Source organism: Coregonus lavaretus (assembly GCF_964263955.1).
Source record: "Coregonus lavaretus genome assembly, chromosome: 24".
In the NCBI taxonomy this organism is placed as follows: Eukaryota; Metazoa; Chordata; class Actinopteri; order Salmoniformes; family Salmonidae; genus Coregonus; species Coregonus lavaretus.
Genome location: NC_140011.1, coordinates 34444456 through 34457525, shown reverse-complemented (window position 1 = coordinate 34457525; position 13070 = coordinate 34444456). Strand labels below are relative to the sequence as shown.

At 47.9% G+C, this 13070-nt stretch overlaps 1 protein-coding gene across 1 annotated transcript in view; it reads right to left on the bottom strand.

Annotated features, from left to right (window-relative positions):
- The window catches only part of LOC311100200 (neuronal migration protein doublecortin-like), a 93658-nt gene extending 81131 nt beyond the window's left edge, over window positions 1-12527 (bottom strand). Inside the window, exons 1-2 of the mRNA XM_084141006.1 lie at window positions 12455-12527; window positions 5719-6142 (exon numbers count right to left, since the gene is read on the bottom strand). Of these exons, the coding sequence (XP_083997132.1) occupies window positions 5719-6079 (361 nt within the window). The 5' untranslated portion in view covers window positions 6080-6142; window positions 12455-12527. The remainder of the gene's footprint in view (window positions 1-5718; window positions 6143-12454) is intronic.
- Between the last annotated feature and the right edge of the window lie 543 nt (window positions 12528-13070).

Here is a 13070-nt window from a genome sequence, read left to right as displayed (position 1 = left end):
CAGTAAAATAAAATAACTGTAGGGAGGCTATATACAGGGGGTACCGGTACAGAGTCAATGTGCGGGGGCTAAGTGCTAACTGTGCCACTAGAGATCCTGGTTCGAATCCAGGCTCTGTCGCAGCCGGCCGCGACCGGGAGACTCATGGGCGACGCACAATTGGCCCAGCGTTGTCCAGGGTAGGGGAGGGAATGGCCGGCAGGGATGTAGCTCAGTTGATAGAGCATGGCGTTTGCAATGCCAGGGTTGTGGGTTCGATTCCCACGGGGGGCCAGTATAAAAAAAATATGTATTCACTAACTGTAAGTCGCTCTGGATAAGAGCGTCTGCTAAATGACTAAAATGTAAAATGTAAAATGTAATATGTACATGTGGGTAGAGTTAAAGTGACTATGCATAGATAGTAAACAGAGTAGCAGCAGCGTAAAAGAGAGGGTGGGGTGGGGGGGGGGGACAATGCAAATAGTCCGGGTAGCCATGATTAGCTGTTCAGGAGTCTTATGGCTTGGGGGTAGAAGCTGTTAAGAAGCCTTTTGGACCTAGACTTGGCGCTCCGGTACCGCTCGCCGTGCGGTAGCAGAGAGAACAGTCTATGACTAGGGTGGCTGGAGTCTTTGACAATTTTTAGGGCCTTCCTCTGACACCACCTGGTATAGAGGTCCTGGATGGCAGGAAGCTTGGCATCAGTGATGTACTGGGCCGTACGCACTACCCTCTGTAGTGCCTTGCGGTCGGAGGCCGAGCAGTTGCCATACCAGGCGGTGATGCATCCAGTCAGGATGCTCTCGATGGTGCAGCTGTATAACTTTTTGAGGATCTGAGGACCCATGCCAAATCTTTTCAGTCTCCTGAGGGGGAATAGGCTTTGTCGAGCCCTCTTCACGACTGTCTTGGTGTGTTTGGACCATGATAGTTTGTTGGTGATGTGGACACCAAGGAACTTGAAGCTCTCAACCTGTTCCACTACAGCCCCGTCGATGAGAATGGGGGCGTGCTCAGTCCTCTTTTTTTCCCCTGTAGTCCACAATCATCTCCTTTGTCTTGATCACGTTGTGGGAGAGTGGTGGTAAAGTGGTGGTAAAGTGGTAAACCAGCTCCTCATATTAGGAGAGTTAGTCTAGATCAGGGTTTCCTAAACTATGGGTTGGGACGCAAAGTGGGCCCTGGGCATGTGAGCGGTGGGTCGCGAGTTTTGAGTAAACATTTATTTTCACAGACTATTTCTACTTCATTTGGGTCGTTTGAGGACAGTACATTTCTCACATGGGTCTCGAGCTGAAAAAGTTGAATAACCTCTGGTCTAGATGATGTTCTGATGCTATCATAAGTCTGCTCCAGACATACTGAGACTGCTGCTCTGTGGCTCCTGAGGCGCTGAGTGAATCACTGGTAATGAATTATTGAGATTTAACAGCATGACTGAAGTGACTGTACTTCTGCTGCTCACTAACTACCAGCGTTTAGCAGAGTGGCAGAGTCTCTGGAGGACACTGTGTAAACTAACATAGCACACTATTCCACTGCACCATCGCCCTGTAAACCATCAGATTATCATATCTAATATGCAGAGATTACAGCCGGCTAGACCAGCCAGACTAGATCACATTAACCTCTACGGGATGGGTGTCCCTATACCGGGACGGTTGCGACCAGCCAGACTAGATCACATTAACCTCTACGAGATCGGTGTCCCTATACCGGGACGGTTGCTGCACAATATGGGATTTGTGAATAGAATGACAAACAAAACACTTTTGTCTCGGCAACTGGTTTCACACATTCACCTCTGACGGTAAATAATGTACTTACATTCAGTAATCTTGCTCTGATTTGTCATCCTGAAGGTCCCAGAGATAAAATGTAGCATATTTTTGTTTGATAAAATCCATTTTTATATTCAAATGTAGAAACTGGGTTCCACAGTTTGACCCCCTGATGTCTCTGTATTATATTTGACCAGATCTAATGTGTTATATTCTCCTAAATTAATTTCACATTTCCACAAACTTCAAAGTGCTTCCTTTCAAATGGTACCAGGAATATGCATATCCTTGCTTCAGGTACTGAGCTACAGGCAGTTAGATATGGGTATGTCATTTTAGGTGAAAATTGAAAAAATGGGTACGATCCTTAAGAGGTTAACAGACCTTAGAATGATAAGGTTCACTTAAAGAGGAAACTATGCACAAACACTTCCAAAAATGTCTATAAACCTGTAATAACGCTAAAGTAATGACCCCCACTACCTACCACCCAACCCCACTGTGAGCTCACCTTTCTCCATAATGACCCCCACTCCGTATACTGTATATGAGCCCAAGACCAATTTTTTTTGTTGATTGTGCCATTATACAATACATAGCCTACCACATATTACACACGGCAGAAAAACATAAAACAATACTGATTTAAGATATCTTTGGTACATAATTGGTCTAGCCTATATTAAACAAATTCAGATTTGGCCTACATTTATAGTGCATTTTGTATTTGATTTTGAATAGCCTAGTAATAGGGCATTTTTTACATTTTCATAATTAATTGGATGGCACATTACCTTTAGCTATATATAATATCTCACCACCATGCGTTTCCATCTCCTCTCTCTCCTTCATTTCTTTCTCCAGCTGTCAACTGTTTAATGAAATATGTTTCATTGTGAAAACGTTACTATCAATGTTGCCGAACAGATTTCACTTGGTTTCCCAAATTAAGCACTGGGTAGCTGCAGGAACAGGGTTGGAGAGCCCATGGCATACACAGTTTGGGTGGAATATCACCTGTCCTGCAGCGAAATTACCGGAGTAGCCTACCCGACATGACTGAAAAACGTACTGCCGGGAAAGTGGCCTCCATTCGCTATTCCAGACATCTTTTTTGTCTTGCTCCTGTTCTTGCCCATTTGATAAATGGGCCATTCTAAATCAAAACAAATTTTACATATTAGTAAAGACAAGATTCAATTGAGAATAGTCTGATGGGTGAAAATATGATAATTTGATGAGCGAACACACAGCATGTGCAGCCTGAGGCAAGGAATAGAGCGCAAACTTTTTTTTGCGACTTTCTCAAATCTTTAATAGCATTTAGTCACATCATGCAGCCCATATATCTTTTGATTTCTAAGACATTTTATGGTTTGTATCATTCACAACTAAAGCTGCCAAATAACTCTAAATCTAGCATATGACAATAACCGGTTGGCAAAATTTACTGACACAGCCCTACAGCCCTACTCCCTACCACCCAACCCCCCTTTAGCTCACCTTCCTCCATAATGACCCCCACTCCCTACCACCCAACCCCCCTTTAGCTCACCTTCCTCCATAATGACCCCCACTCCCTACCACCCAACCCCCCTTTAGCTCACCTTCCTCCATAATGACCCCCACTCCCTACCACCCAACCCCCCTTTAGCTCACCTTCCTCCATAATGACCCCCACCCCCTACCACCCAACCCCCCTTTAGCTCACCTTCCTCCATAATGACCCCCACTCCCTACCACCCAACCCCCCTTTAGCTCACCTTCCTCCATAATGACCCCCACTCCCTACCACCCAACCCCCCTTTAGCTCACCTTCCTCCATAATGACCCCCACTCCCTACCACCCAACCCCCCTTTAGCTCACCTTCCTCCATAATGACCCCCACTCCCTACCACCCAACCCCCCTTTAGCTCACCTTCCTCCATAATGACCCCCACTCCCTACCACCCAACCCCCCTTTAGCTCACCTTCCTCCATAATGACCCCCACTCCCTACCACCCAACCCCCCTTTAGCTCACCTTCCTCCATAATGACCCCCACTCCCTACCACCCAACCCTCCTTTAGCTCACCTTCCTCCATAATGACCCCCACTCCCTACCACCCAACCCCCCTTTAGCTCACCTTCCTCCATAATGACCCCCACTCCCTACCACCCAACCCCCCTTTAGCTCACCTTCCTCCATAATGACCCCCACTCCCTACCACCCAACCCCCCTTTAGCTCACCTTCCTCCATAATGACCCCCACTCCCTACCACCCAACCCCCCTTTAGCTCACCTTCCTCCATAATGACCCCCACTCCCTACCACCCAACCCCCCTTTAGCTCACCTTCCTCCATAATGACCCCCACTCCCTACCACCCAACCCCCCTTTAGCTCACCTTCCTCCATAATGACCCCCACTCCCTACCACCCAACCCCCCTTTAGCTCACCTTCCTCCATAATGACCCCCACTCCCTACCACCCAACCCCCCTTTAGCTCACCTTCCTCCATAATGACCCCCACTCCCTACCACCCAACCCCCCTTTAGCTCACCTTCCTCCATAATGACCCCCACTCCCTACCACCCAACCCCCCTTTAGCTCACCTTCCTCCATAATGACCCCCACTCCCTACCACCCAACCCCCCTTTAGCTCACCTTCCTCCATAATGACCCCCACTCCCTACCACCCAACCCCCCTTTAGCTCACCTTCCTCCATAATGACCCCCACTCCCTACCACCCAACCCCCCTTTAGCTCACCTTCCTCCATAATGACCCCCACTCCCTACCACCCAACCCCCCTGTGAGCTCACCTTCCTCCATAATGACCCCCACTCCCTACCACCCAACCCCCCTTTAGCTCACCTTCCTCCATAATGACCCCCACTCCCTACCACCCAACCCCCCTTTAGCTCACCTTCCTCCATAATGACCCCCACTCCCTACCACCCAACCCCCCTTTAGCTCACCTTCCTCCATAATGACGACCACTCCCTACCACCCAACCCCCCTTTAGCTCACCTTCCTCCATAATGACCCCCACTCCCTACCACCCAACCCCCCTTTAGCTCACCTTCCTCCATAATGACCCCCACTCCCTACCACCCAACCCCCCTTTAGCTCACCTTCCTCCATAATGACCCCCACTCCCTACCACCCAACCCCCCTTTAGCTCACCTTCCTCCATAATGACCCCCACTCCCTACCACCCAACCCCCCTTTAGCTCACCTTCCTCCATAATGACCCCCACTCCCTACCACCCAACCCCCCTTTAGCTCACCTTCCTCCATAATGACCCCCACTCCCTACCACCCAACCCCCCTGTGAGCTCACCTTCCTCCATAATGACCCCCACTCCCTACCACCCAACCCCCCTTTAGCTCACCTTCCTCCATAATGACCCCCACTCCCTACCACCCAACCCCCCTTTAGCTCACCTTCCTCCATAATGACCCCCACTCCCTACCACCCAAACCCCCTTTAGCTCACCTTCCTCCATAATGACCCCCACTCCCTACCACCCAACCCCCCTTTAGCTCACCTTCCTCCATAATGACCCCCACCCCCTACCACCCAACCCCCCTGTGAGCTCACCTTCCTCCATAATGACCCCCACTCCCTACCACCCAACCCCCCTTTAGCTCACCTTCCTCCATAATGACCCCCACTACCTACCACCCAACCCCCCTGTGAGCTCACCTTCCTCCATAATGACCCCCACTCCCTACCACCCAACCCCCCTTTAGCTCACCTTCCTCCATAATGACCCCCACTCCCTACCACCCAACCCCCCTGTGAGCTCACCTTCCTCCATAATGACCCCCACTCCCTACCACCCAACCCCCCTTTAGCTCACCTTCCTCCATAATGACCCCCACTCCCTACCACCCAACCCCCCTGTGAGCTCACCTTCCTCCATAATGACCCCCACATTTCCTACCACCCAACCCTCTGTGAGCTCACCTTCCTCCAGCTCGTCCATGGTGGTGATCTTGCGTGTTCCGTCGATGGAGAAGATGAAGCGGACCCCCTGGGGCAGGTTGATGTGGTCGGAGAGGGAGCGCGTCAGGTCGGCCAGGAGGGCGTCGAAGGTGCGGAAGCGGTCAACTGCCACGGCGTACACGATGCCCTTGAAGTAGCGGTCTCCGTTGCGGTAGAAGCGCACCTTCTTGGCCTTCTTCTCGTTGGTGAGGGCCTGCAGGGTGCGCGTGCGGTAGAAGCTGCAGTGGGCGCTGTGGGTGGGGCTGGGCAACCCATTCATGCGCCCGCCCCGTGGGGTACGGGGCTTGTCGCGCTCGTCAAAATGGCCGAAGTCCAGCTCCATGGTGACAGAGGTCAGGGAGGGTCCGTGGTAGATAGGTGCTGGTTGTGGTGAGCTCTGGGAAGTCTGGCATTGGAAAAACATAACACTATGAGTTATAATGATGATCATTATGATCATAACTAAGGGGACTTGGTAAAAATATTTTAGTTCAGGCATGAACATCTAAAAAGGACTTTTCAATAACAGAGTACCAAAGTGGTAACTACATCCATCAACATTCCACCATCTAGCTACTGTAAAATTCCCCTGCAGTGGGTATCACTTTCCATCTCCATCCCTCTAATACAGTAGTGTACCATGCACCACAGGTGTGCTGGGGTTCACATGCAGTAAACTGAGCCAGGCCTCCCCTGTCCTGTCTCTCCAGAGGGTGTTTGGTTTCTGCAAGATGAAGAGAGGCCGGGCCAGCCCAATCAATTACAGCCCTCACTATCGATTAGCCCACCCACTCACAGAGAGTGTGTTAACCCCCCGCCCCTCTGTGTGTGTGAGTGTGTATGTAAGTGTGTGTTAAGAGACTGAAAGAAACTGGAGAACGGTGCAACAGAAACACAAGCCTCATGTAGGATGTTCCCGAGCGAACAGGGAATCAATATTTAATGTCAGGTGAACAGAATCACTCTGCTGTATACTCAGTAGTACATGTCCTATGTAGGCCTTACAACCCTTCAGTGACCCTAAAACTAAGGCCATTAGTTATGAACATACACTACATACTAAATGGTATGTACTAAATGGGCTAAACATTTAGAACGGTTGCACATGTCTCCTGTAGAGCGGAGGCTGCTCCGCCTGTACGTCTGTCTGTGTTCTGTCATCTACCCTACATTCAGCCCGTGCCCTTGAGAGAGGCCAGTAAGGGACTATTATTAAGAAGGCCCAGTGGATGTGTGATATTTTGGAGAATAATTTCTCATCAGAGAGAGCTGCTGATCTGACCAGGGTGTTTTAACAGAATGGGAAACGAGACACTTTCCCTCTGGCTCCAGGATATGTACACAGGTTGACGTTTATTGTCATGAATCTTGCCCTGGAGGCAGAAATTAGCGATTTATGCTAGATGGGCCAGCTGCAAAGTCATAATTGGCTATATTATTATTTTTTTTATTTTTTTTATAGCTTTTTGGTATTCATTTAAGGTTAGGGTTAGGCATTAGGGTTAGCAGTGTGGTTAGGGTTAAGGTTACGGTTATGTTTAAAGTCAGATTTTATGACTTTGTGGCTGTGACAGCTAGTGACCACTCTGCAGAGCTGCCTCCAGGTAAAGAAATGTGATTCTGGTTTCTGTATCTGATCTCTGTACAGTTCCCCATTGCCTTTTAACCATGGCACCATACTAATGTTTGGGATGTGCATTTGCAAGTACCATATATCTTACATGAAAAGGCTAACACAAATGTTTCACCACCTTGGTCGTTTTAAAGAACAGATATGGCAGAAATAAGCTAGGGCCATCTGAATCAGAGGATCATCCCACACATCTGAGTCCGAGCTATGAGCAGGCAGCAGGGAAGGACCTGTATCTACCGTAGCATCATCATCCCATAAAGGGCTCTTGGACCAGAGAGCTGAGCTGAACATTTGGAGCGTTAGTCACTGATGTAAAGTACATGGTATCACAGTCACTCTATGTGTGGTGCTGAGCAGCATATGTGAGGTTATATTCACACTTGTCAGTGGTTACTCATCCTCTACATCACTGGGAAAGGTACATGGGGTGATCCACCCACAAGTTTACATAATCCAATGTACAATTGAAGCCTGTCTAAAACATTATAGCATACAAAGACTCTGAAAGAAAGAACAAAGTTTGTGGGTAAAAAAACGATTCACTGTATTTTTTTAAGGGTTTTCTATTGGGTGTCTTTTGGCAGATAACATAGCGTGTGTAAAGGCCTGAGCAGCCCAGTAGGAATGGTCTCTTTCAGGGTAGTCCAGATCTCTCTGTAGATGCTGCGAGGGGTAGAGAGCTCAGCGTGCTCGTGCCAAAACTCTCTACTAACAGCTGCTCTTTTTAAACGCAAGCAGACCGTTTTATCCCCTTTTCAAAAAGACAGAAGAAAAGAAAGCATGGTGGGAGGGACTGGCTGGCTGACTGACTGGCTGACTGACTGACTGACTGACTGGCTGGCTGACTGACTGGCTGACTGACTGACTGGCTGACTGACTGGCTGACTGACTGACTGACTGGCTGGCCAGAGACGTGTTTGCTACTACCCAGTTCGGACTGGAACTTTGCAATAGACAGTTTTGAATAATGAAGAGATTAGCCACTAAACGGGCAGAGAGCACTCATTACAGTGCCACTCTGAACGGGCACCCAGCAGCAGTCACCCTCTCTGCCACGTCTCACAACTCACACCAGTCATAACAAAGTCCCCGCCATAGGAGGACAGAGGGCACAGTGAAGGTCATCGTTGCAATGCCATGCCCTGGAGCATGCTGGGACTCCTGCCCTGCCCTGCCCTGGTCAGACTGGCAGTCTGTCTGTTTGCTCCGACTAACGATTCGATTCCGGGCATTCAGGAGTGGAACTAGCGTTTCAGTGAAACTAGCCGACTGCAGAGCAGACAAAGAAACACGGCAGAGTCGTTCTACTCCAGTGGGGCAGGTTGCGTCGCTACAACGACACACAAAACCCCCTTTCTAATGAATCTCATTAGCCATCTCTGTGTGATCTAATCAAAATGAATAGAATTCCTCTGTACGAGATGGAAAACGTGCAGTTATGATGACCGCACAGTAGAGCTGTATGCTAGCTGCTCCATGTCAGGACAAAGACTCACCGCATTACAGCTGCAGCAGTCTCCACGTGGCAGAGCACAGGCACAGCAGCCATATTTTACTGTACAAGACCTGTGAATGAGGTTAGCTGCAGTAGGACAAACCTCATCTACACCTGCCTAGAATGTGCTGACACCCAAGTCTGGGCTGTCTGGCTGCATTTGTAGCCATGCTTATCAGGCTCTGTAAAAGACACACAGCAGATAACAGGAACTAGTGGCTTTTTATTTTACAATCCAAGTCACAAGGTATGCCATCTTTTTATCTTTCAACTTCTATCAAAGTACAGTAACTATCAAGTAAAACAACATCACTACTCTAGGGACAATATGGGTGCTCGTCTAGCTCCAGGCCTACGATTTTCCTATATCTTTCAACCATGATCAATAGCCACTCTCGCTCAATTGCCCAAAAAGGCCTCTTCTATACAACTCTGATCAATAACCACTAGTCAATACGCTCAGGCCCATTGTTCACAAACAAAGCATTTGTCAATGTCGCCCCGCCCCCCCCGACTCCCAAGATATCCTGTCATTTATGACAGTCTGACCTCCTGTGGAGGGACGGAGGGGGTGCTCTGGATCCCCACAGAGACCACATCCCCTTCCTGGAGTGGACTAAAAAACATAACAGCACCCCCTCCATCCTTCCATCTCACCTCCTACTAACACCACATCCCTCTGCCTGATGACATCCCAGGACAAGCCCTTTTTATGTGGCCTTAACTATACCCCCAACCCACCCTGCAACAATATAATGTTCTTGTTGTGAGCCCCCCGGGGCTCTTTGATATCCTGTTGAGAATGAGATTTGTCTGCTAAATTCTTAATGCAGTGTTAGTATTAGAACAAGGCTGGAGGTGCTGCACTCTGGGGAAATGTAGCAAAACCAGGCCTGTGTTTAAGAAAAGGATTAGAGGGGGAGAATCACAGCTCTGATTCACTGGTGACTAACTGACTGACACTATTACAGAGCTGCTGCTGCCTGCCTCACTCTGATACACAATATTATCACGTACAATGAACTCCACAAATAGATTCTTAAGACTATTTATGAACATTGATTGATCAATAATCAATCATCATATGTAGATGATCAATAATTCAGTAATTCATTTGATACAGAGTGAGTCTTGAGTGAGAAACGTGTGTAACGATGTCACATTCTAAGGTAACTCTATAATACACCTCGATGCACCATGTGGTTAAATAAACTTTTAAATAGCACATAAACCCAGTGCTCAGGACAATTATTGGATTTCTAGGTGTTAGATCTGGGCTTGTCAGTTTGATTATCAGTAGGACTGAAATCCCCGATCTAAAATAAACTGCCACCTCCTGAGAGTAGCACTGTAACAGCCCCTGTTCACCATGCCCCTACCCAACAGTTTCCACTTCGTACAAAAACAGACCCACATGTGGGGAGGGAGATGAGATTAGTTTATACATCTGACCACTGATCAACACAAAGCTTAATCACACATTAATGGACTGGAAAAACAGCTTTAACTAGCAATAAAAGGGCTTTGGCACACATTGTTATGTCAACACGTTCAGTCCATCTTGGCCATAAATTATTGGGCAAGTTAGCATTTTTCGTCATGAATCTTGTTCCGGAGGCAGCTCTGCAGAGTGGTCACTAGCTGGCACAGCCACAAAGTCATCAAATCTGATTTTAAACCTAACCTTAACCACACTGCTAACCCTAATGCCTAACACTAACCTTAAATTAAGACAAAAAGCACATTTTTGTTTTTATTAATTTTTACAATATAGACCATATTTACTTTGCTGCTGGCCCATCTAGAGGTAATTGCTCAGTTCTGCCTCCAGGACAAGACTCATCCCAATAAACATCAACCTGCCGCTAGTGATGGTGTGTAGACTAGAGGCTGCTATCTGTGACATTTAAAGCTCTGATCTGTGCCAGACAGGCAGACAGACAGACAGACCAGTCCAGGGCTGGGCCAAGGATTGGAGCAGCTTTACCAATTAAAGCCTTGCCACTTCCTGTCAAATCCTCACCTAGTGGCTATGACCAGTGACCACACCTCGATGGCTTCAGATAAAGACATGCAGCCTAACCCCTCAACACCCCTGCTATCACCCGCACTCTCGCTCCACATACAATGTCCACACATGGCTCAGCTGCTGGGCGCTAGCAACCAAATGTAGACTCCATGACTTAACAGGGGCTTGTTAATCCATTTCTGCTTAAACAGTGATTGTGTTCCTGGCAACGCCCCAATGCCAAAGGTCATGAAACTCACTGCTTTTAACGGTGAAATACTGATTATGATTGATATGTCCTCCTCCCCTTATCTCTCCACAGCCCCATCACGTGTCCTCCTCCATGAAGACAAACAGAGAGGACCACATTGTCCCCACCCTGAATGTGGCTGGGACCTCCCCTCCCCCGCACACCCTGGCTGAGTCTGGCTGAGGTTTCATGATAGGTCCTGAGATGGGGATGGGGGTAGGTCCCAGACCAGGGAGGGATGGGTTATGGGTAGTGGTACTCCTCCTGACAGAAAGGGGCCGGGCTCCCAGCCCATCTGCTCGTCTAAAATAATGGACAGAGGTAAATGACTGACCCTCTCCCTATGACGTCACTCAGGACTATATACGGTCTATGCTCAGGACAGCCCATTGTCTCACAGGGACACCCCCACAGGGACACCCCCACAGGGACACCCCCACAGGGACACCCCCATCACTACTACTACTGAAGTGCTACACTACTCCACACACGGATACAACTACAAATAATAGTATTATTACTAGACTAATGATTCACCACAGTGCATTACCATCATCAGGGCTCAAATTATGGGAGGGGCCCCTAAGTATTTCAATATTTAAAATGGCCATCCCCATAAGGTCCAGACCACTAGTCATACCGCACCCCAACAGTTAATATGTAATTCAAACCCTGAATATCACAAATAAATGAATGTGTAAAAATAATACAATGCTCTCACCATGCTTAGCTAACCAGGGCAGGCTCCTAATTCCTGCTCACAGCGCAGCAGACAGACTTCAAAGCTGTTCTATTGTGTGACTGTGACATGCGTAACTACACGACAGAGATGTGAGGCTGGGTCTGTGACACCACCACCACCACCACAGTCCCCCGTAGAACAACCTGCCAGTCAGTGAACTGCATCAAATGATGTCACCCCAAACATCCTCATCACAGCTGATCTGTCTTATCTAGTAACACTAAGCCAGTCTGAGCTGGTTTTAAGTCATATTCAAAAAAATAAAAAAGTTTTTCAGTTCCCCCTCTATTTTTCAATAACAAAAAAAAACGCATCAGTTGTCCATATGACCTCAGAGAAGAGCGGTGGGCGCCGTCCATACAGATGAGCCCTGACAGTTTTGTACCAACGGGTACGCGCACACCTACAATCACCTGCTCATTTAGCCGACAGCCTAAACAGCCTAAAATTCTACCAATCCTCAACAGTGTGCAATACTCCTGAACACAACAACTTAACTATCCGTCAGAAACAGAACTTAAATACTGACATATTCTTTTGTCGCCATTTAATTATGTTTAACCAAAATATAAAAAGTATCGGGTACTCACCCGCGCTGGAGCGTTTGGAGTGAGGTGGGTGGGTGTGGATGCTGCAGGATAGCGGCACGAGCTCTCTCTGCCTTTGTCTGCCTCTCTCTAGTCTACGAGCTGTGCCTACCTGACCGGCTGCACTGCTGGGTCCTAGAGGCGACCCGCTGAACCCGCCCTAGTATGGCAATGGCACAGACCGGCATTTTGGGGTATTGCTCACAAAAGGATGACGTAAATCTTTTCAAAGCAGATTTTTTTTAACTTTAACTTTCGGAATCTACTGTGTCATGATGAATAGTTATTAATTCAGACATCCATGCACTGTATATGCTGCCTATTGAAATTAGAAAAACAAATCTGGAGAGAGAAAAAATCTACATCTGCCTGCTGAGTTGATTTGATCCCTGTGTTTTGAGAAAATTATGCCACAGGTTCTTTCCACTATTTCTATTGTAAAGTAATGTAGTGTTGATAATCCCCTCCCAACAGATTGAACTGTGTGGATGTTGCTCCTCTCTTCACACCATCCATGTTATATTGTGTGTGTGTTTGTGTGTGTGTGTGTGTGTGTGTTGGCTTCTGAAGGTAAAAGCCCATTATCTACACCGCTGCCAGAGAAAGGAGAAAGGATAGC